The sequence below is a fragment of the Pseudomyrmex gracilis genome, unplaced genomic scaffold (genome assembly GCF_002006095.1).
Source record: "Pseudomyrmex gracilis isolate BER0280 unplaced genomic scaffold, ASM200609v1 scaffold_27, whole genome shotgun sequence".
NCBI lineage: Eukaryota > Metazoa > Arthropoda > Insecta > Hymenoptera > Formicidae > Pseudomyrmex > Pseudomyrmex gracilis.
This window is the reverse complement of record NW_018020611.1, coordinates 510,429-532,515: the sequence shown is the minus strand read 5'-3', so window position 1 is coordinate 532,515 and position 22,087 is coordinate 510,429. Positions and strand designations below refer to the sequence as shown.

The window sequence follows — 22,087 nt, the reverse complement described above, 5'->3', positions numbered from 1 at the left end:
ATCCCCCATTCCCTTTATGAAGTCGATAGAATTGGCGGAACAGTAACAGAGAAGTATAGCTCTTTGTATAAGCTGCGTCGATATAACTCCTCGAAAATGGTAAAGATGCACTTTTCCGAGAGCGAAAGACATTTTCTCAAGCTTTAAGCAACAAACAACACAGCCACCGCTCGTCGCGTTCGGGTCGAGTACCCTTTGGCTACTTGGAGAAGCGGCGAGAAGTTGTCGACGGCAGGCTTGTTGCTTGCTATTGACAATATCGGACGAGTTATTTTAAACTTTGTCTCTTAGAGTTAATGTAGAATTAATTACAAGTCAAGTAACGTGGACGTGGAATTAATTGCGTGTCGCGAAAAATCTTTCCGAGTTCTTCGGCAAATTTTGTTGTCGTACAACAGAGAGAAAAAAAGAGGTGAAGCAAAATCAATTATTACGTTTCTGCATTCAACTTATAAAAACGTTAATCCACATTCTTCCAATGTTTTAATTTTAAAGTGATCGCGTTTACTCGAACAAACTTTCGGATCGCAAATTCGACATTTTCTGCTGTTTTTTTTTTGTTTTTTAACGCGGAATGTGTACTTTGCATACTTTCTCATAATTTTTGGCCGACACCACGGCCACGGGCGAATAACAAGCGCGGCTAATGAGAAGAGCGAGATTAGAACCGTGCTATCTCTATCGATCGGCGCATTGTCGTCGAGCGAATTTCGAATTCAGCTCAGAGGTGCCAAACGGTTTTGTATTCACACCACGGCGTTCCGCGAGTATGGGAGGCAGAAGGACAGCTCGAGATGGAGAATGTTGAAAAAGGCCGGGGACAGACGGGGGCGACGACGGGGAGGGAAGCAGAGGCAGGCGGGGAATAGTTAGATGGAGGCGTCAGAGCCTCGCTGACAAACACGATGTTTGCGACGCAAATACTTGCGCCGGGTGCGGACTCTTTGAGTCAGGCTGGCGTTAATGCAGAACGATCGGTGCGCGAAATTCAAATTCAAAGTTGAGATATACGTCGGCGCGGCTTTTATTCGATTTGCATCGGAATGCAAGCGCGCGAAATGTCTCGCGATTTCTGTGTGACCTGCATCGTAGGGCTCTCCCTCTCCTCCCCTTGCCACATTCGATCTCGCAAGAATGTAAAAATATCCCTAGAAGAGATGCACGCGCGTGTGGCACGTTTTATTCCATTTTGTGCTCGAACACAAATCATACGCAATTACAGTTCGATACGCATCTGACTTCTGAATTTTGATGGTTAAACATTTCGCGTTTTACGTGCGTGATGTAACATGCAACTTTGAAGTTCCTCAAACGGAACTTAAATTTTCTCTTTGCGCACGACGCAAACGGTCCGTAAAATAATATCACACCGCACTCTCGTATCGGGGATCTCTTCTCACCTCGATTCTTCTCTCATTGTTGTGGCCGTCAAATAAAACGCGCGCTGCCCGGCTCTCCGTAAACGCGCGAGAATGTCGAAGGAGTCGAAAAGGGGTTGACGAGTGTTTCCCCAGCGAGAGCCGACGAGAGCGGCTCTCTTTCTCTGTTCAGGGCTCTGTGGCACCGCCGCCGCGTCTCTACTTTCCATTCTTCTCTTGTTGTTCCGCTCCCCGGAAGATCAGCGGCGAGCTTATTGCCTCATGAATATGTATGGGAGAGATCGCTCTCAGGGCTGCGATGCCCGGTCGTTAGACGCGCCAGCGACGAACGGCCGCCTCGGCGTGACGAGGGCTGCGGGGAATAACCGCAAACGAGGCACCGGGAAATTAACGAGTCACCGGTCGGCTGAAATTGCACGCGGGAATAAACAGAGGGATTCGCGGGAAACAGGTGGACGAGGGCGGAAAGGCCCGTCAGAAAGAACTAACTACGGACTTGCGTGGCTCTCTTGATTCCCGTGTTGTTTTTTAATGCCGAGTAATCAGTCGAAGAGGTATTTCGATGGAATACGCGCACGCGGACATGCGCAGACACCGGAGGTATTTAACGTCGAGTTACTCGCGATCATATTCAATTAAATTAGTGTGTTGTGTTAATGAGATTACATTATTTCAATGTTACGGTTTTCTTCTGTGAGAATAGACACTTGAAAAACAAAACTGCGCGCGTCTCATTAATGTGTCATTAATGTGAACAGAAATATAACAACAATACTTACTCTAATTTGTGTATAATAATTTGTTCTCTAAACATGTTATTATTATTTGCGAAGTGGCTTTCGCATTTTCTGAGCGATTATTAATTCTATCGATTCTTTGCGCACATACAATAGACGTATAAATGAGATTGATGAACGGAGATACCGGATCGACGTTGTAAGATCGCTGAAGCAGCTACTTCACGTTTATACATAAGGTCGGTAGTAGAGTGCGGAGAAAAGAACGTCGATACCGTCCGTTATCGTTTATTGCTTCGGAAACGAAGTTGAATGCCGCCACTCTCGCTCTGTGTTCTCGGCTATTCTTCCATAGTTTCCTTTAAACTTCCGAATAAGCTTCCAAATAACTTCCGTCAGACGAACTCCGGTCGAGAAAGATGAGATCTTCGCGAAGCTTCGTCGCAGGAATTTTCATTCTCGTCAAGTGGAATCAGGGTTACACTCGGAAATCAGGGATCGATCCCGTCGTTACGGATATATCTTTTTCGCATTGCCCGCACGTCTCGACCCGCTGTATTTCCACTAGCGCGCGTTTCCTCGTAAAATAACATATTTATCATTGCACTTCGGAAGGAACGTTCGGAAAGAATAATTTTTCGGTTTTAGCTTTCTGGTGGTGCGGATTTCTTTATATACACAGCCGCTATTTAAAGATAAATGTGTGAAACAGCAAAACAAGAGAAATAATTAGCGTAAGTAGAAAACGGAAAAAATTCTACGAAGCTATTTATTTATTTATTTATCAATAGAAAGAATAGAGAAAAAGAGAGAGAAATGTAGCTCGAAGAAAAATTTCGACAATGGTCGCTTGTATTATGCACATTTCACGACTACGAAAGACACGCGATGTTGCGGCTATACAAAGTACATAATGCGTATAATCACGAAGCCGTTGAGAAATGGCCCCACCAGCGGGAACATCTGGCGCTTTGAAGCGGAAAACGGACAAATCTTTTCTCATTTTTCTCATCTCCGCCCGGAACGTTGCGCTTTCCATTTAGCGTTTTCTTACCGCGAACATTGCGGATTTTTGAGTTTATTTTCACGCGGGAGAGATAAATATATAGGTATCCCAAGAGATACAAGAATAATTAAGCGAACGAAGCGCAAGAAACCCGTTGACTTGCGCGAGACGAGTTTGCAGCAACTTCTTGGATTTCGTTCGCATTTTTTGTGTCCTACATATTACGCAAAAAGGTCTTTCAACCGGGTACAGGTAATGGAGAACTTTGCGACTCGTTCTTAAGTTCTCGAAAATAAAAAAAAAGAAACAGTAAAATATACGACTAAAAAGTATACGACTAAAAATACACGCGTAAATACGCATGAGTAGATATCTTATATTTTCTTAAACTTATACATATGCGTTTTGTAGACTCTAAAGAAGTCATTAAAATAGATTTAACAAATTGCATATTCTTGAATAATTGCAAGAGCTAAACGTTGCGTTAGATAACAACAAGAGAAAAACATTTTATGTCGTAGAAACATAAGTTTTTAATTAATTATCACGTTTTTTTATTGAGAGACTTTTCAAGAGTGTATGACACTGTGAAAGAAACAAAATCTCTTCTTAAAATTACAAGAATCTGAGAAGAACAATCAATCACACACTCTTGAAAAGTCTATCAATAAAAAAACGTCATAATTAATTAAAAACTTATGTTTCTACGACATAAAATGTTTTTCTCTTGTTGTTATCTAACGCAACGTTTAGCTCTTGCAATTATTCAAGAATATGCAATTTTTTAATCTATTTTAATGACTTCTTTAGAGTCTACAAACCGCATATGTATAAGTTTAAGAAAATATAAGATATCTACTCATGCGTATTTACGCGTAACAAAGTTGTGTATATATATTTTATTTTTGATTATATAATTATTTTCAAGCTTGCTTTTAAATTTAATATAATTCAAGGTTTTGCTTTGCAATGTCATCGCATTCTGTTCGCTGTATGTTTTTTTTTATCACGCCAGCAGCAATTTTTCTGCGAGTAAAGTAGGTCAACGAGTCGGAATTTTTTAAATTTTCTTACATACGAGTACACACACACATTTTCTCTCTTCTTATTTATTTCATTGTAACGATCTTAAAAGCCTTCAATCACACCGTCATAATTCTCGAGTTATCGAGTGGCCGGATGCTCGCGCCCGTGAATGCGCAAGAGGCTGATTTCGCATTTCCCGCACGCGAAACTACTTGGATGACCCGTTCGGAATTTTCAAAATGGTCTGACACCCGGGTTGTTTGCATCTCGTTTGCACCTGGCGGGGAAGAAAGTTTTGGAAAGAAATTCTCGGCGGGGCACCCGCTTCGTTCCAGATCCGGAAGAAGTTTTTTCGATAACTCGAAAATTATGGGTACCCAATGGTCGTTTCTTCACATCTGGCCGCTGGAAACGACGTGTAAAGCCAACTTTCCGTCGAATCGAAGATTCTAGACTAAAGTCAGCCCTTTATATATATGTTTTTGGACGTGCTGTTGAAATCAGGCCGAGGATTATGCATATAAGATGCATATCTATTTATGCGTGTGCATGAAAAAAAAAAAAAAAAAAAAAAATAGAAATCTCTCCCTTGCTTAAAATTACGAATGTGAAGAACAGTTGTGATCATCGTCAAAACTTACAAGACAAATCTATTAAAAGTGCACAGTTTTGTGCACGCACACACATATATTTGTCTTAAAAAATAAGTTTCCATATCAAATAATAAACTGTTGTCAAGAAATTGTTGAGAATTTATCTTCCACATTTGATATATACAATCTTCATGGTTACATACCTGTATTGTACGAAAGGAAAATATACGGTTACAATACACATTGGGGGTATATGTAATCGCAATCCGTTGAAAAATAGCCAAGCAGCAGAAGCACGTGGCGTTCCCCGAGAATCGAAAAGCACGGCTTTCCTTCTACCTTTCTTTTTGATTTCCTCGTCAGCTGGCGCGGAGTATAATAATATTTTTGATTCGAAGGTCGTTACTTTCTTAAATCGCGTGCTTTCCAACATTTTAGATATCTCGAGAAATACGTCATCGACTGCGCAAAATTTTTCGCAGAATAAAATTTTTCAAGAAACTAAAAAGGATTTAAAATGTAGTGTTTATATAATTTTCGCAATTAGACGCGTTTTAAATTTTGCTAAGAGAACAAAATGAGAAATAAACTTTCAAAAACTATAGTTACACTTTTTCATAAAATCTGGTGAAAAGACTTACCTTCAAATAAATATTAAAATTATTAAATCATCTTTAAATGGACTTTTGCCGATAATAAAATTTAAAGAATGAGAGAATGTACAATATCAAAATTCGTTAATAGAGGTTTATTCAACTTCTTTCAGTTTCTGTTATTTCAAATATTTTCACGAAATTTCATGTGAATAAAGCGTTTGGGTGGGTTTTGGAAGTATTTATAGCTACTTCAATAGATATTGAAGTTACTGTAGCTCTCCCGATACCGTGTTCACCGAAGTGGATCTTTGGTGTATCTTTCATTTCGTGTAGTTACAACACAGAAGAGATAACGTGCCCGTTACGCAATTTGTTCTGCCTATGAAAAAAACATGAATCTATAGTAGTAAGTGCGGAACGATGCGCGTAATCACGGCAATGTTGAGAAATGGCCGAGCAGCAGTAGCATCTGCCCCGGACCCGAGGCCCGAGGAGCAGGAGATGCTTTCAACGAGTTTTCTTGTTGATTTCCTCGTTGTATCGCGTGAACAAGAATTATGCTCTCGGCCCGGTGCCGGACCCCGCCGGTACCAGATGCCAGCTCGCGAAGATCGATACACGCCGTTGTTATTGCGTCCGGAAACGGGTATCGTTTATCCGCGAAGAAGTGGGTGTGGGGACCGCTTCCATTTCGAATCTCGAGATTCGAGATTACCGACGTAACGGATCCGAAATAGCAATGTTTTCCATGAAAAAGATAAATTTATCGGTACAAGATATGATTAAGTTTTAAAGGTCATTATTATCGTTAAATGTTGATAACGATAATGCAGACAAAAATTACAAACCAATTACGTAAAAAGTTTACGTAAATTTTACGCAGTTTACAAAAGAGTTTCTTATCAAATAAGTTTACAAGGCAATCGATAAATAAATTATGTATACATGTATATTGGTTCTCATTAATTATTTACTTTACGCTTAAGAAACAATTGGACTTTGAGTGATAGCGAAACCGCCGATCCTACGCGAGACAGTCGAACAGCAGACACGACAACAAAACACGTTTCCGACTCAGCAAAAGTGAAAATTCTGTCAAAGTGTATAATAGTGTTAGTATTACTAAAAGTGTATTCTGTGACGTATGTAATGTACTCAGTTTTCCTCACAGACAGGAAACTGCTTACATTATTCTTTGATGTTATCCTATTCAAGTCAGGTTTGCTTGTATTGTATAATAATGTCTCTCAAAACAATTTTGACAATCATAAATTGAGACACTCGCGTTGTATATTTTGACAATAAGATCTCCTTTTTAAGGAACGGAATAGGTCTCGGGAAGTCGTCCGCCGGAATCTCCGGGATTTCGAAATATCCCGATATTCCGCCCGACGTCTCCGCGGAAGAGATTGGTTCGCAAGAGACGGTACGCAGAAGCCAATGTGATTGCACTGTGGATACGAGGGGAATTGTGTGCGCGGCAGGTCACGTCGTGCTTCACTTAAAACAAATAAAGGCCGCGGCAAAACCGTAGGACGGAAGCAGTAGGTAAAACGGATAAACCTAAACCTAAACCCAAGGATCTCTTGTCCTTTCCTGTGATGCGTCCGGCCTTTACGTGTACCAACATTCGGGACGTACTTGCAACGAAAAATGGTCACGGTGTTTCCGCGAAATCTTGTTTTTATTTAGAGAGTTGTTGAATACACAAAAATTGTAATTACTCTTTGTGGCGGTTTCTTATCTGTAACATCTTTTAATGATGAAAGAAATAACAAGATTTATCAGAATGATGATAATAAGCTGCGCTTATTTAAAAAAACAACTTGCTTTAATTTTTTCATCTCAATTATAAATCATAGCACAGAAAATATCTTACAATGAATGAATGAATTTGTTGTTTTTCAAATTTAGATTTATGTCGCATTTTGCCGAATAATTTAATTACTCGCGAATCCTGCACTTGCGCGATTAATAAAAAAATGTTTGCTTAACTGCGCAATACGTCCGATAACCCTACTCCGTATATGAGTCATTGAATGTCAATTTAGACACATGTCTGATACAGTCTGCACGTAGTGAGGCGTTGGCAGTGAGAGAAACGTGTTTGAATACGTTAGTTTGATTTATTGCACTGACCACTAGTAACACATATTGACAATACCGCAAAGGTCAAAGTCGTCATATTGTGGTGTTTTACAGCGCGTAAGTTAGTTTTTGTATTTTCAACGAGAATAAGTAAGTACAAACAAAAAAACCACACAAGTAAGCGCGGTTTAACGTTGATATTGTTATAATAGAAATGTCATTTCTACAAATTTACGGCCGAGTTTAACGTTACCATACAGCTGTAGACGTTCATGATTGCGTTTTTTATGCGCCTGAAATTATTTTCGGCTCGGTAGTTATTAGTGGCATGTCAACTGCGAGCTACGTCGTACTTGCAGACAGGCAATTATGGATCGTTGGCTTGGTAAAACCGCAGTCGTTACCGGTGCTGCAGCCGGGATCGGCAAAGCAATTACACGTGCTCTTCTGCGAAACGGAGTGAACGTGGTTGCTCTGGATGTCCAGAAAGAAGGATTGGCAAAACTCGATGCGGAAAGTAAGTCGGAAGGTTTTCCAAGCACGTTACATACCATATGCTGCGATATAACTCGCGAGGATGACATCAATGCAGCATTCGCGACAATCGAGGCCTTGGGCGGTGTTGACATCATGGTCAACAATGCCGGAGTCACTTCTAGTACACGCATAATTGGTACGAATATTTAAGCTTAAACCGGAAAATCTTTATTTAGTTAAAATTAATTTTATAAAATTAATTTTTTTTAATGTTTGTCACAGTTTGAGTATTCATATATTTATTTATTTGTTACATTTTGATTGTCTTTCTAATGAGCGTATGATAACTTTACTGTTCTGCAATAATTTGCTTGAACATGTATATACACAATTGCGCAACGTATATACTTTATTTTAAAATTATGCAACAAATGTCTGTTTGAAATTAACGAAATAGCAAATTAATTTTGTATTTATGCAAATTGCTATATTATAGTTTAATATTTTGTAAAAAACAGATTTAACATATGTACGTGTATATATTGTATTTATATATGTATAAGTGGAAAGTATGCATTTATACGAAGTATAGTTAGCGCATTTGCAGAATTTGGGAGTTAGTTGAAAGTTTCCTTTCTCGTTTAAGGATCGAGTTTCAAAGTGTTATTTAACCCCTTCCCGTGCCATTTAGCTCGACGAAACTCGGGCCCAAGCGGTAGGCATTGACGCGCGCTAAACAGACCAGACTGATGCTGTTCTGACTGACTGTTCTGAGGTACTGAGAGGAACTAACATTCAGTCACGAGCGTAACGGGCAAAAAATCAGTCCGCGAGCTCGGCTTGTTATGTTTACGTTTGGCCCAAGTATGTGTTCGCGACTCAGACTCGCGATATTTATGTTTGGCCCAAGTAACTGTTCGCGAGTCAGACTCNCGATGTTTATGTTTGGCCCAAGTAACTGTTCGCGAGTCAGACTCGCGATATTCATGTTTGGGCAAAAATCTTCATCGCGAGTCTGACTCGCTAAAGTACGGGAAGGGGTTAAGATCGGTAAAAAAACGCAGCGGCCTCTTGCGCTGCGGAGAATGCTATCGCTTAAAAAAAAAAGCGAGGCCCTTGCTTTCACACGCTGCGTAATACAGTTTCACGATGGCGAGCAGGCTTTTTCACTGACAGTACAACAGTGGAAGCGCTCTCTCGCGCGCGCGTTGTGTGTGTTGAGGCACATTTTAAAAAATTCCATAAATTACACTTGCAGAGAGCGACAGAAAGACATTTGAGAGACTGTTAAATATTAATGTACTCGCAGTCGCTGTGTTCACCAACAAGGCGGTGCGCTCGATGCGCCACCGAAATGTCGAAGGACATATTTTCAATGTCAATAGGTATCGTAACTCAATAATTCGTTGCTGCGACGTTGCTTCAAAAATATTCTCTCGAGCTCCGCGAGAATTTTTCGATTCACTTACTGCGCATTACATAATAACAAACAAATTTGATTTTGCAGTATTTTGGGTCATCAAAGTCTGGATTCGTCATTTTTTTCAAATGGTCTCCACTTTAATTTATATTCCGCTTCTAAGCACGCAAGTGTTGCTTTGACCGATACGGTGCGACGAGAGATATCGGTCCTCAATCTTCCCATTCGAATTACCGTGCGTATATTTAATTAATAAATTAAATTAAATTTACAAAAGACATTATTCAATTGTGTAATGTAAAAAGAGAAACTTTATTTAGTGCTCTGTTTTTTTTTTTTCATTACACGCATCAGTATAACATGATTTTGCTCACACGATCTTTACAGAGCGTTTGTCCTGGTGTTGTAAAACCGACGGGAATGATGTACGACAGTCTCGTTGGAAGTAAATTTTTAGAAAACTGCCCGGCTATTCAGCCAGAAGACATAGCGGATGCAGTTATCTATGCCCTCGGAAGGCGACCGCAAGTTCAGGTTCAAATTATTAAATATTTAACGTACTCGCCCGACAATAAGCGCGGACATTTATTTTACTTGTTGCCTAATTCCAGATTACAGAGATCAAACTTCAGCATACCGGAGAATTTGTATGAGTATGTCTATTGAGACAGCCATTTTAAAATATAAACAAATAAAAAGGTGAAGGTTACAGAAACAGTAAGGGCAGAATGAACGGTGCTACTCACACGCGCAAGAAAATTTAAAGGCACCCTGAGTGAGTTACACGTTTAAATATTATGTATTTTGTTCAATAAAAAAACTGCATGCACAATCGAAAATGTGTGAAATTCTTCCCGCTCGGACCAATTTTCTATAAGCAGCGGATACAGAGTTCAATTAATTTATTATTTTTTTATTTTTTGTTTCTTTTTTATACATAATACAACTGAGTTATTTGTTAAATATAATTACGAGAAAAACATTTGTGCTCTCGACAAAATATCGCTGAGTTTTTTTAAATCGTATTTTAATTTCATATATCTCTGTGGAAAGATACAAAATTGAAACACGTTATATAAAGTTATATAAAGTCCGCTTATCGCAATTTATCGTTATCGGCGATACACACGACCATGTAATAGCTCTATTTGAATTTCGACGAAGTGGTTGCTGTACACAACCGGCTACATTCTGCTTGACGCATGACAAATGCTGCATTTGGCATTTACACCTATTTTCCACGCACATCTTTGCACGTGCGTGTGCGTGCTTCTAAACACGAACTTCCGACGACGACAGCGGCTCGCATTATATTGAGCTCGACTGTCAACCGGGGAGGCATTCGAACGAGCGATAGTTAAGGTGTCAAACAAGTTCCGTCGTACGCGCTCCGACCAGTTTGGGAGAGGAGGAGTACGCGTCGTGTTATCGGCTGCATGAGGAAAATTGATTCTCCCTGCACGCGCGCAATGGGTGTTTCTATCAAAATCTGCGTATACGCTTCAAATTCGTATAATAAGAGAGGTTACATTCAGTAGAATGTAAATTTCGAAAATGTTTAGCGATTTGTGTGTTAGACATTATGTTTGAAGAAATTAGTTGTAAACACAAATTTATTTGTCGACGTTTGTCAAAACTAGAGTGTGTCCGCATACATCTGAAAAATAATTGTTTGAAATACAATTTAACTGGATATTTAAAATTTCTGTAAAAAAGATATACACTGTAGATGAGATATTGTTGCGCATTTACACTCGAATTGATCCTCAACGGCCTTATTTTTGTTAAGTTTGTCTAAGTAATTAATTATTTCTCTTTACATCGGCTAATATTATATTATTTCTACATCGAAACAACGAGCGAGCTGCTTAAGTTGCAATAGCCGAGCACACTTTTGCCTTACTTGCTGCAGTACACAATTAATAACGCGAAGCCATGCAAAGAATCCGCCGCTTTTATTCTTCACTTTTAGTTGCTCTTAGTCGTTACATTAAGAAAAGGCGGAAGAAGATGGGGAAGGAGTAAAAAAGGAGGGTGCAAAACGCGGAAGGGCAGCAGCGGAACGATGATCGATAAAGACTTACTCGGCTCTTCATGGGGGCCGTCTGTATGGACGGAGAGCCGGCATTTAGGAATTTATATTAAAATATGTAAATCTATCGGCGCGGGCATATTTGAAAACAGATAAATTATGCCGGCCGTGTATTGCGTTCCCGCGGTAAAATATCGACAGCGCGATGGGAAGGGGTTGAGACCGACGGCGGAAGCGGAGTTCCTCGCATAACGGCACGTTCTGTCGACCAGCAGAAATGCGATTTATGACGATCATTGTGTAACGATCATAAATTATCTCGTTATTTACGCGGAACGCTTACACAGCCCGGCAACGCGCCGCGGCAACTCTGCGTTATTGTTTTTCCGCGCTCTCTTTCGCATCTTCCTCAAATAGTAACACCTGATGCTTCCAAATTCTGATATTTCGCTCGGTCAGTTTGCATTTTGCACGCGATGAATTTATTCCCCGTACAAGTCGGCATTGTCAAATATTTGTCCGTAAAATCGAGGTGCTAATAATTCGAGATTGCGCGAGATATCACATAGATTTATTTTAATTAGCAACATAGAGAGATCCGAAAGAATCGCTTCGCAAATTTGATTCACGTCTTTGCGCGTATTGAAATTAACAAACTGTTATTTATTTGAGGGAAGACGCGCTTAGCGAATTTCTGAATTCACAAGGATGAAGGACCAGATGTTCAGGAGAACTAACGTCTCGATTTAACTTCCTTAAATGCGTTCGTAACTGGTTCTGACAGGGAGCGCACTCACCTTCTCTTCCCTACCTACCTACTAACACGTATGCTAACAGTTGTTTGACCGTGTTTCTCTCTATCTCTCTCTATTTCTCTCTTTCTCTCTCTCTCTGCGCGTTTGCATTTGAATAACTCTCAGAAACTACACTTGAAAGCACATCTTCCGCGAGTTCTAGGCAATTGATGAATGTATGTGTACTCACGATTCTAAACCGTGTTATTTTTTCTCAATTTACGATACAAACAATCGCTAAAGATCAAAGCAAGTTTGGAAAAAAATTGAAAAGTATTTTCGAAGGACAGGGCGAATTCGAGGAGTCGCGATTGAAAGCTCGAGAAACGATCTCGCTAGTGGAAGTTCGGGCGACGTTTTATTATTTGTCAAAGGATGAGCACGTGATGAAGCGAGGCCATGGCGCGCAGCTGGATACGGCGACAACGAGGAGACATTTTCGGGTTGCTAAGGGTTCGCGAGACGGGGTTCGGGGTGGCTGGATGGGTTCGTTAGTGGAACACTGGCAGTGCAAACATGCCCGCTTAAACCAGCTGCGTACGTGCGCCAATGCGGTGTCAGATTTGAAGTGGTTCGCGGTGACGGCGTGCACGTGACGTGTCGGAACGAAACGCGGGGCGCCACGCAGCGAGAGAGCTTACGACGACGATGACGACGACGAAGAGGACGATCGCGCGGATATTCGAGCGGACCGGACTGAATATCGAACGAGCTCGTCTGTTGACTTATTAAAGACCGACTGTGGATAGAGGAAAAAAATTGGAGCGAAGGTGGAAAATTTGATTCTCGGGATTTCGGCCGATTTTCGTGTTCATCGCGCCGACGTAGTGGTGACCCCAATTATTCCGCCGCGAATGAAAGCCATTTTCCCGGAGTAACTATGTTGTGCGGTTCCGAGCGTATTCTGGGGCATATATTCCTGATAGAAGAGAAGCAGAGAGAGAGAGAATTCTCGCGTGTCGGTGTCACTGGTTCAAGGTTTTTAAGAGCGGATGTTGAATCAATCTCATCGTTGGGAAAATCTAGCAAACTGTATTAAAAAAAAAAAAAAAAAGAACGAATTGGGTTTTTGCAGATTGAGTAATTACACGTATTGCAGTAAAAAAAAAATTAGATACACTCACCGTGTCTTTTAATTATGTGTTTTTACAAAGAGATCCTTTTTTGCGCGAGCGAAGATACGAAGCGTTTTAATATGGCGTGTAGATGACGAAGCGTCGCAGCTGCAGGTGGCCACACGGCGCGTATTCTGCTCATAAGCACACAACCGGCTTAAGTAATACCGCGTGCGTTATCTCGTCGGTCGTTTCGCCATTCTCTCGGAATCTTCGCGCGCGACCGTTCCTTCCTTCCTTACTGCCTAACCCCTTCTCACTTAATCCGCAGTTGCGAAACTGCGAAGCGGAGAAGTTGCGGAATAGTTTGCTCTCTCGCTCGACGAGTATGAATTTAATCGCGCCTTGCAGCTTCCGCTTGTCGCGTCGAATTCGACACCGTTTGCGCGTGTAACGACGTGCTGGAGGCGCGAGAAGTCGGCGGGGTTGTATGTAGTTTGCGTGTGTATAATAAAACAGATAATAAGTCCGCGTGAGAAGAAAAATCACCGGAGATTGCAACTCGTCCGCAAAACTTCGATTTTCCGCCCCGTGTTACAACGGAGGGCGTATCTCTCGCGAATGAAAATTACAGCGCGGCTCTCTCGTGCCGAGCTTGCGCGCGCGCGCGCGCGAATCTTTCGTCTCTCCCGCTATAAATCCGGTCGTTCCATCCGTTTGCATCCCGGCGACATTCATGAGGGAAAAAGATGCGCATAATGTTATCAACGCATTCCCGACATGGCCGCGCATAGTTTAATCCACTGCGACGCTGATCCCCCAGCGGTACAGCGATGAATTCCGTCCTCGCCGTTGCGAGTAATATCGGGCGAGGTTAAAACGAGAGAGTCTGAAGGATCATTTGAATAATGTAGATAAGTTTACCTCGCTCGCGGAAAATACAGAAACAAGAAAGATCGCGATTTCTCTTGCGAGAGAGAACGTGCGTTTTAGTCCGGTTCAGGAAATATGCGAGGCTGCTTCGCCAATCTGACGAAACACCGAAGAGAAGATTTGCGCGCGTATACGAGGGAAACTTGTTTTAAGTAAAAAAAAAAAAAATAAATAAAACTAACGAAATGTAATAATCCTTTGCACTCTCATTTTTTTTTTTTTTTTTTTACTTGAAACAGGAAAAGAAATATTTCAAGAAACATCGTTTGACTCGATTTGGATTTCGCGTAATCGTAAAACTGTGCTCAATCGCGCTTACGTGGAAAGACAAGGAGAACAGATAAACATCGCTGCATGGAAAAGACAAGACTCGTACAAAATATAGTATATTGCCACATATAAGAATAGTAATCACATCGCGAGATTATAAAGCGGGGTTCTGTTTCGCAATTGAATAGGGACAAAGCGAACGCGCATAATTTCACGTGTGTACCTTGTCCTTTGGCGGCGATAACGCGCCATCAGGATGTTTAAACGAACGGGATTATTGCCGCCAGGCAATCGTTATTGCCGCAAACGACTCGCCCCCGACTGCCACTTACTTCATATTCAGCCGTTCGCTCACGTAGGTGGACGACGAGAGCCCGAGATGACGTCGTTAACGACTCGCGCGAGAGCGCGTCGCTTCTCCATAGGGTGCGCTTAACTCCTGCGGCCGAGGGAGAATCGTCGGGATTGCAGTTACGACGAGCGTCTGCATGGCGTAACGACAGCGCGCTCGTGATTTAAACGGTATATCAAGTTGCCGGTTGCGCGCGGCGGCGGCGGCGGCGGCAGCGGCGACGGCGCGTGTGTCGGGGGCATTATCGTCATTGCGGCCATTATCGCGAAACGATGGCGTTCATCCCGCTCCTTCCCACGTTTTCACGTGCCGAGTCGCCATGAGGCCTCAAACCGGTCGCGATAATCAAGTTATATCCCGAGCGAATCGTGACATAAACGCTACCCTGGCCCCTTCCCTTCCCCTCCGTTTCCACGTGCGATCCATCTCGTTTGAAACGGTCATGCACGTCCTTGATTAATCGGTTTAGAGTTTTATCGCGTCCGGCGCGATCTAATTAATTGCACTCGCGGTGAAAAAGCAATACCACGAACATCGACGAGTATAAATATTTTTCTTTGATAATCCTATATTAAAAAAGGAAGGACCGAGAAGTACGCGTTTGGAATCGAATATATCGCATCTATTGTTACCTCTTTTCCGCGTTGCCGATTAGTTGGTTGGTTGATCGAGTCGAATCGAATCAGTAAGATCGAGAGAGTAAATAATGAAAAGCGATTTTAAGATAGTTCGTCGTATATGTAGAGAAAATTAAAAACGTAACTGACGTCACGTGACAGGAAAGAGTAGAAAAACAACACGTGAAAATAACGTGACTGTAATTTATATTATATATAACATTAAATAATACGTATTATACATATAATTTATTATATATTTATAATATTATACTTTATAGTGTATTATATGTATTATACACATACTACAGAGTAATGTCACTGACCTCGGCCGCGCGGCCTTGGCGGGGTCACTGACCTCGGCCGCGCGGCCTTGGCGGGGTCACTGACCTCGGCCGCGCGGCCTTGGCGGGGTCACTGACCTCGGCCGCGCGGCCTTGGCGGGGTCACTGACCTCGGCCGCGCGGCCTTGGCGGGGTCACTGACCTCGGCCGCGCGGCCTTGGCGGGGTCACTGACCTCGGCCGCGCGACCGCGGCGGTGTTACTGACTTCGGTCACGTGATTACGGTATATATATGTATATATACATATATGCGTATGTGTGTGTATTATATATAGATATAGAATATTACATATAATATATATAATATTCTTTTTTTTACCCTTTTCCCTATCACGTGTTGTTTTTCCATTTCTCTCTCTCACTATTTTTTGAGTTTGATTTTCATGCGTTATTTCTGACATTTCTCATATGTGTATTATATGGTTTATAAGACGTATATACTATCTGTCATCGCCGTGACAGGTTGTGTTCACTGACAACACGTTAAATAAAAATAACAATAGCGTGCGCGTAGCGCGCGCCTGTGTTGTGCTAGTAAAACAAATTGTTATTTAAATTCTCATTTGTAATGTGGTTGAGATTACAATCATAAAAGTAATTATAGTACTGATTATTGACACAGCAAAGTGTTTTGTCTTCAAAGTTGTTGTTGATTGTAATTTATTTTTGTTAACGGATCATCAACACGCGCAGACAGTTATCGACCGTGGAAAAATTGTATTTTTGCGAGTTATAAAATAACGTATGAAACGACAAGAGCTTCGTCGCTCAAAGCGTCGCTATTGAGAAATTGTTAGTTACACCTAGAGGGTATTTTCCATGTATGAATGATTATTAGTTTTATATATCTATACAATATGTGTGTATCTTGGCGTCGTTATTTCTCCCGTCGGGTTTCTCCGTCTGCTTCTCTTTATCAAAGCCGGCGGTGTGTGTTCCCTTATGCAAAGGACGCGTCTTCTTCGTGAGCCAACCTCGCTCAGAGAAAAGACTTCCAAGGTTCCCCGGAGGTTGAATGGATTTGACGTATTGAAAAGAAACGACGACGTGCCTCTTTCTCGCAGACCCAAAGGAACGAATGCTCGATCTCTGTCGAGACGTAACGAGACGACGAGCGTCGCGTTGTCTTCTGTGAATGATGTAAAACGCGTGTTTGCTCGATTCTCGCTCTCACACATCAGCGAGAAAAAATTCTATTCTCGCACATTGCTCAAATGATTAATCTGTTGCTTTCCGCTGTTTCGAATTTTGACCTTCACAAAGCGCTTTAATAAATTTGTGGTTTACTTTCTCAAGAGTCTCAGACCTTTTCTCTGATGTCTCTTTTCTGTAACTACGTGTATCGTAAAACGTTTGGAAGAAAAACGTCGCTTTAATTCTTCCGAACAAACGCGATCGTTCGAAAACGTCGAAGCTATCAGAGATCTTCGCTTGGAATTTCTCGCTTTAATAGACCGAGTGTATATCTATATATCAAATGTCGGTTAAGTTCAGATTTCGTATCCGCGATCGTCGCTTCGCGACGCGTAATGCTCTAAAGCGGAAGTTTCGACACACACTCGCGCGGCCGAAGCTACTCGCGGTTTGCCTGCTGACTCTGCCCGCGCGCGTCTTATCCGCACGGCAATCCAAACTTCGCTAAGTCAATAGCGGCGACCTCCACGAATGAGAGGTTTCTCTGCGTCGCGCTCTCTTCGATTAGTTTCGTTCTGGAGTCCCCCGGCAAGAACTCACGAGTCGTCACGACCGAGTGGTTTGTCTTTCTTCGACTTTGCCAGCGTGGCTTCCTCTTCTTTTACTTCTTCACGCTCTTTTATACTTCCCCTCACCGCCGTTCGTTCTCGAAGAAAATAAAAAAAAAAAAAGATCCTTTTCTCCCTTTTCGTCCGATGGTGGTTAAAAACGTCGTAATGGTGGAACGTATTGACATTGTTATTGGATTTTGCGATCGATCGTAGTATTCGGTCCTAGTTCGTGAGACTCGCGGACGCGATTTGCTATGTATATACGTTTATATATTACGCAGCAAAGTCGAAGTATATTAAACGATTTTGATGATCGCAATCGCGCAATAATCATCTTTCGCCGATTCAGCCGCGTCGATCTTCAAAGGATTTACGTCGAAGAAGTAAAGTTTGCTTCTCTCCAAGCCTGTATCTCCCTTTACACGCTCGATGATTAAAGACGTGACGCGACTGAGACAACAGAATGCATGAAACAAGAAAAGAGAATACGTGGTCTGTGTGAAAGAAGGCGCAAGTTTCTTAAGCGCGGAATGCCGAATGTCTTTCGGGGGATTTCTCGCGCGTTGGGAGATAAAGGAGTAGAGATGGAAGTCGGGCGCGCAGCAACGTCGAAGTTAGTCGTGTAAAAGGGGGTTTGTAGACCGAACTCCTTCACGCCGTTGATTGCAAGTCCCGCGTCACAAAGATCCGCGGCGAGAGAGATAAATGCTGTTGGCTGTCTCTTTACGGCCAGTCCCTGCTCATTAACGGCGACGATAAGTTTAACGACTTTGCCTCGGTGTTTTCCCCAGTCAAGCTGCACACGCAATTTCAAAACGCTCTTGTCGAAGCTTTTTACAACAAGCTGTTCCTCGCAAAGAAGTCTTGTAAAAGATGTTGCGCAAAACGAAAGAGAGAGAGAGAGAAAGAGCTGTTTTATAATTGCTCGTTCCCCCGGACATTCGAGTCGACTCTCGAAACGAGATTTACTTACTTCACGTTTTTTGTTTTTGTTTTGTTTTGTTTTGTTTCTTGTAATTGTAAAACGTTGGAAGATAACGCGGTATTACACAGTGATTTGTGTGTATTTTTTCTTTTTTTTTTTCCGCGAGATAATTAACTCTTTTTTGTTTAAGAGATTGTGCGCGCATAAATGGCAAAAAGCAATTTTTCAAACACGGTATTTTATCGGCGGCTTTGTCTTTAAAGCTTCATCGTTTATCTTCGTCACGTCGATGGTTGTTTTCGTTTGTCAATGACACGGGTCAGCAATCAGTAGACCATTTGTACGAGAAGAAAATTGGACTTTAGTCCAATTAGCGGGGAACGTTAAATCGGTTTTTGTCGTCGTATTCTGTTATCTGCTCGTGTCATCTGGATTTAATTGCATATAATTAAGCCCGCGTTTTATCCCCTTTTCTGCTCGTCGAACGTGTTTATAAGCTTGTAACAATGCTCAATCTCATTACGATGCCAAAAGTACGGCGTGTGTATATTTTACATTTGCTGTAAACGGCAGTCAAGCTGCACGCGCGCAATTGGGGGAAGCATACGATGATTTAACCAGTAATTCGCTCATGCTTCAAAGGCTATCGTGATACGATATCTGTTATCCTATTGAGCGGACGATAAAAGAGTTGTTGCCGTAGTTAGCTCGCGCGGTCAATTAACTGCGTTTATTTTATCCGTACCGACAGTTAAATTTGCGTAGAACATGTCGCACCCACTGAACATGCTTTACAGATTGAACGTCAAGTGAGATCAATAGTCGTCACTTGTTTTTCTTTTGCCGCTAACTCTTTACCGCATCTCGCGTGTAACTTGAGCGAGTCCCAGATTACTCGAAAAAGAAAAGCGATATAAAAGCACCGTTTCTCCCTCTTTCTCTCTCTCTCTTTTCTTGTACAAAACACACCTCCGCCATATTCGAATACAGCAATAAGAAAACTTTTGCGGATGGAGCGGCGCGCGTATACGTCGGGGGAACAAAAGCTATGCATAGATTTACATCGCGGACGCTATGCGCTTCGATTCACCCCGTGGCAAGGAGCTTTATGGCTACTCCCGTCCCGCTACTCCCGAAGGCTCAACCGCACCGATTTGTCGGGAAGCCCGTACATCGGGAAACCGTCGAGTCTTCGGGGACAGCCGAATTATTATTCGGCGGCATCGATCGTTTCGGGGGTTGTCCGTGCCGCCCGGTCAATCTTCGTGGATCGAAAGGAAGTCTCTGTCGTCGAAAAGGAAAGAGTGATAAATTGAAGACGAGGATCAAGGGAAAAAAAAAGGTTGAACCGTGCGTTTGCAATCCGTGAATTTGTCTTCGCGTTCAGAAATCGTAGCGGAAAGCTCATGGAACCGGAAGTTTTACGTTTTTTGTTTTTTATTTTACGATCGCTTGTATTGTCCGTAGCACAATATCGATACGTTGTATCGTGTATTCCGCGGTCAACAGCGATACTGCAAAAGTTGTGCGTGGCACAGTTTCACAGGGATTTGTTGGCAATCTGCGGCATTCACACAGGCCTAGTGTTTTCCGTTGTTACGGATCATCGTTCGGATCGCCGATTTTTTTTTCCCTCCTCTCCGCTTTCACACCGTGACAGGTGTATTTTTTGAATCTTCGTGCGAAACCGCGTCGGCTCGTCTATGCAACATGACTTCGTTAAAACGGAACGCTGTCCGGTCGCGTCAAATCGGGGATTTTTTACTCGCGAGAACATTTGTTGAATTTTTTTTTCACGATGCGCGCATTCCGATCTTCGGAAGACCGTTTGTTTTAGATCAAATTTCGACTTTTAATCGCAATTATTCAACTTGTGTATTAACCCGATGTGTATAAGTTTATTGACCCAAAGATCTGGTTATTGCCTCGAATTGGCCACTTCCCTACTGTTATCGCAATTATTGTTACTCGATAACGTTGAAAATGTAATCAAAAAATATTATGCTTGCTGTGGTTTGTATACGTGTGTTTGCGAACGTGCAGATGTACGTTCGTTTGCACTCTTCGGTATTTTAACTGCGTCCGCGGTATAAAAGTTGTGTATTAACGCGCTCTACGAAAGAAGAGGAAAGCTCTCGTTTGCGCAATTGCGGCGATTAACAACAACAACAACAACAACGTTGGACTATGCGATTAATTGAAAGCGCCGCCTTTTTAAAAAATAGCTTCCTCGCGTTTATGTTTTTGCGTGAAAGCTGTTTCTGAAAGCATGAAGAAGCGTGTTGAGGATGTGAAAGAATGAATTAATTTATTTCAAGCGAGAGCGAGAAAAAGCTCGTCTTTTCGACGCGATCGTGGACGACGGCGTGTCGTGCGATCTTAAATGAAAATGATTTCCCTGGAGAGGAAAAGCCTGGGAAGGGCTTTCGCGTGAAGAAGGGACAAAGAGGAAGGGGAAACGTCTTAGGTTAACTCTCTATTAAAGAACCGCATCCACTTCATCGTTCATCTCTCTTTGAAAATACGAGAGGAATATAAACTTCCGAATTAATGCTATCCCACTTTTGGTTACCCGCGTAACGAACCCTTGAATGATTCCGGTGGACGTTTTTTTTTTTTAGTTTTTTATTTTCAAGTCTCATTTTCAAGAAATTGCGCCCTTGCGTTGCTTGATGAAGTTTTAAAAGAGTTTGAGAAGAAAGGAAACCTCAGCATATCCAACATTTATCATTTTATATTACGGAGAAAACGGATTTGAGAGATGTAGATCTTAAAAATTATTCTTGAATGTTTGACGGAAAAAAAAAAAAAAATTGTGCACAAGTTACTGGTGGAAAACTTTTTGCTGGCTTTTCGTTGATCCTCGTGAGATACGAAACGTTCTCCGACGATGTACCGAAAATTCAGGCTTATTCGTCTCTGACAAAAGAAAGGGGAGAGAGAGAGAGAAAGGAAAATAGAGAAGGAATAGAGGTGCAGGGGAGTTTTGCGGAGAAAGAGGGTGAGTGACGGCAAGGTGTCGGTATAGAAGGAGGATAAAGAAGGGAGAGCGAAGGGGGAGAACGGAGGAGCTGCCTCTCTCGGGGCCTATTTGTAAATCAGTTCCCGGTTGCTGGATCCTGATAAACGTCCTCGTTACGCGAAAACGTGCCGGCGACGCGATTATTTAACATCGCGACACCAGCAAGCAAGCAAGAGACCAACCACCCTTTTACTCCCCTTGAAACATTTGTCTCTCGGTGCCCCTTCGCGCCTCGTCCACACCCGGAACACCGGGAGGATGCACCGGATGTCGCGTCGTTCTCGTTGCTATATATATACGCAGCTCTATCTAAATTGCAAATATTCTCTCGCGAAATCACACGATCGGGAACGAAGACGGGCGAAGACGCGGCCGCGGCGCGAAGTGTTTCGCCTGGGGAAGATGTGAAGTTTGATGGAGCGCACTTGAATGAATACCAAATTAAGGTATCGTTAAATCGTTCGGCGAAATTGCTGGTGGTGTGTCGAGAGAAAGAGAGAAAGAGAAAGAGAGAGAGAGAGAGAGAGAGACAGAAAAAAAGAAAGAAAAGGATAACAATATAATACGGCAAACAAAATAGCGCTTTAAACGAACTTTGATTATATTTATATAATTATTTTTATATAAATATTGGTTTTGCATTTTAAAATATTTATTACCTCAATATAAATTATTC

General features: G+C 42.1%; 1 protein-coding gene across 7 annotated transcripts; it reads left to right on the top strand.

Moving 5' to 3' along the window:
• Window positions 1-6,367: 6,367 nt before the first annotated feature.
• Window positions 6,368-10,155, top strand: LOC109852289 (farnesol dehydrogenase-like). 7 transcript variants are annotated; one of them, XM_020423315.1, is made up of 7 exons: window positions 6,368-6,551; window positions 6,658-6,885; window positions 7,785-8,098; window positions 9,161-9,287; window positions 9,410-9,557; window positions 9,710-9,856; window positions 9,934-10,155. In XM_020423315.1, the coding sequence occupies exons 3-7, from the start codon at window positions 7,795-7,797 to the stop codon at window positions 9,973-9,975; spliced, it is 768 nt and encodes a 255-aa protein (XP_020278904.1). In that variant the 5' UTR covers window positions 6,368-6,551; window positions 6,658-6,885; window positions 7,785-7,794; the 3' UTR covers window positions 9,976-10,155. The 7 variants fall into 7 exon arrangements, with proteins under 7 accessions (XP_020278904.1, XP_020278903.1, XP_020278901.1 ...); XM_020423314.1 differs by having other exon boundaries at window positions 6,368-6,556; window positions 6,658-6,881; XM_020423312.1 differs by having other exon boundaries at window positions 6,368-6,556.
• Window positions 10,156-22,087: the final 11,932 nt, after the last annotated feature.

Excerpts from the sequence above, each read along its gene's own strand:
- LOC109852289 (XM_020423315.1), top strand. The coding sequence starts at position 7,795 with ATGGATCGTTGGCTTGGTAAAACCGCAGTCGTTACCGGTGCTGCAGCC. Across the intron at positions 8,099-9,160 it reads TTCTAGTACACGCATAATTG|AGAGCGACAGAAAGACATTT; the intron begins GTACGAATATTT and ends TTACACTTGCAG. Across the intron at positions 9,558-9,709 it reads ATCTTCCCATTCGAATTACC|AGCGTTTGTCCTGGTGTTGT; the intron begins GTGCGTATATTT and ends CGATCTTTACAG.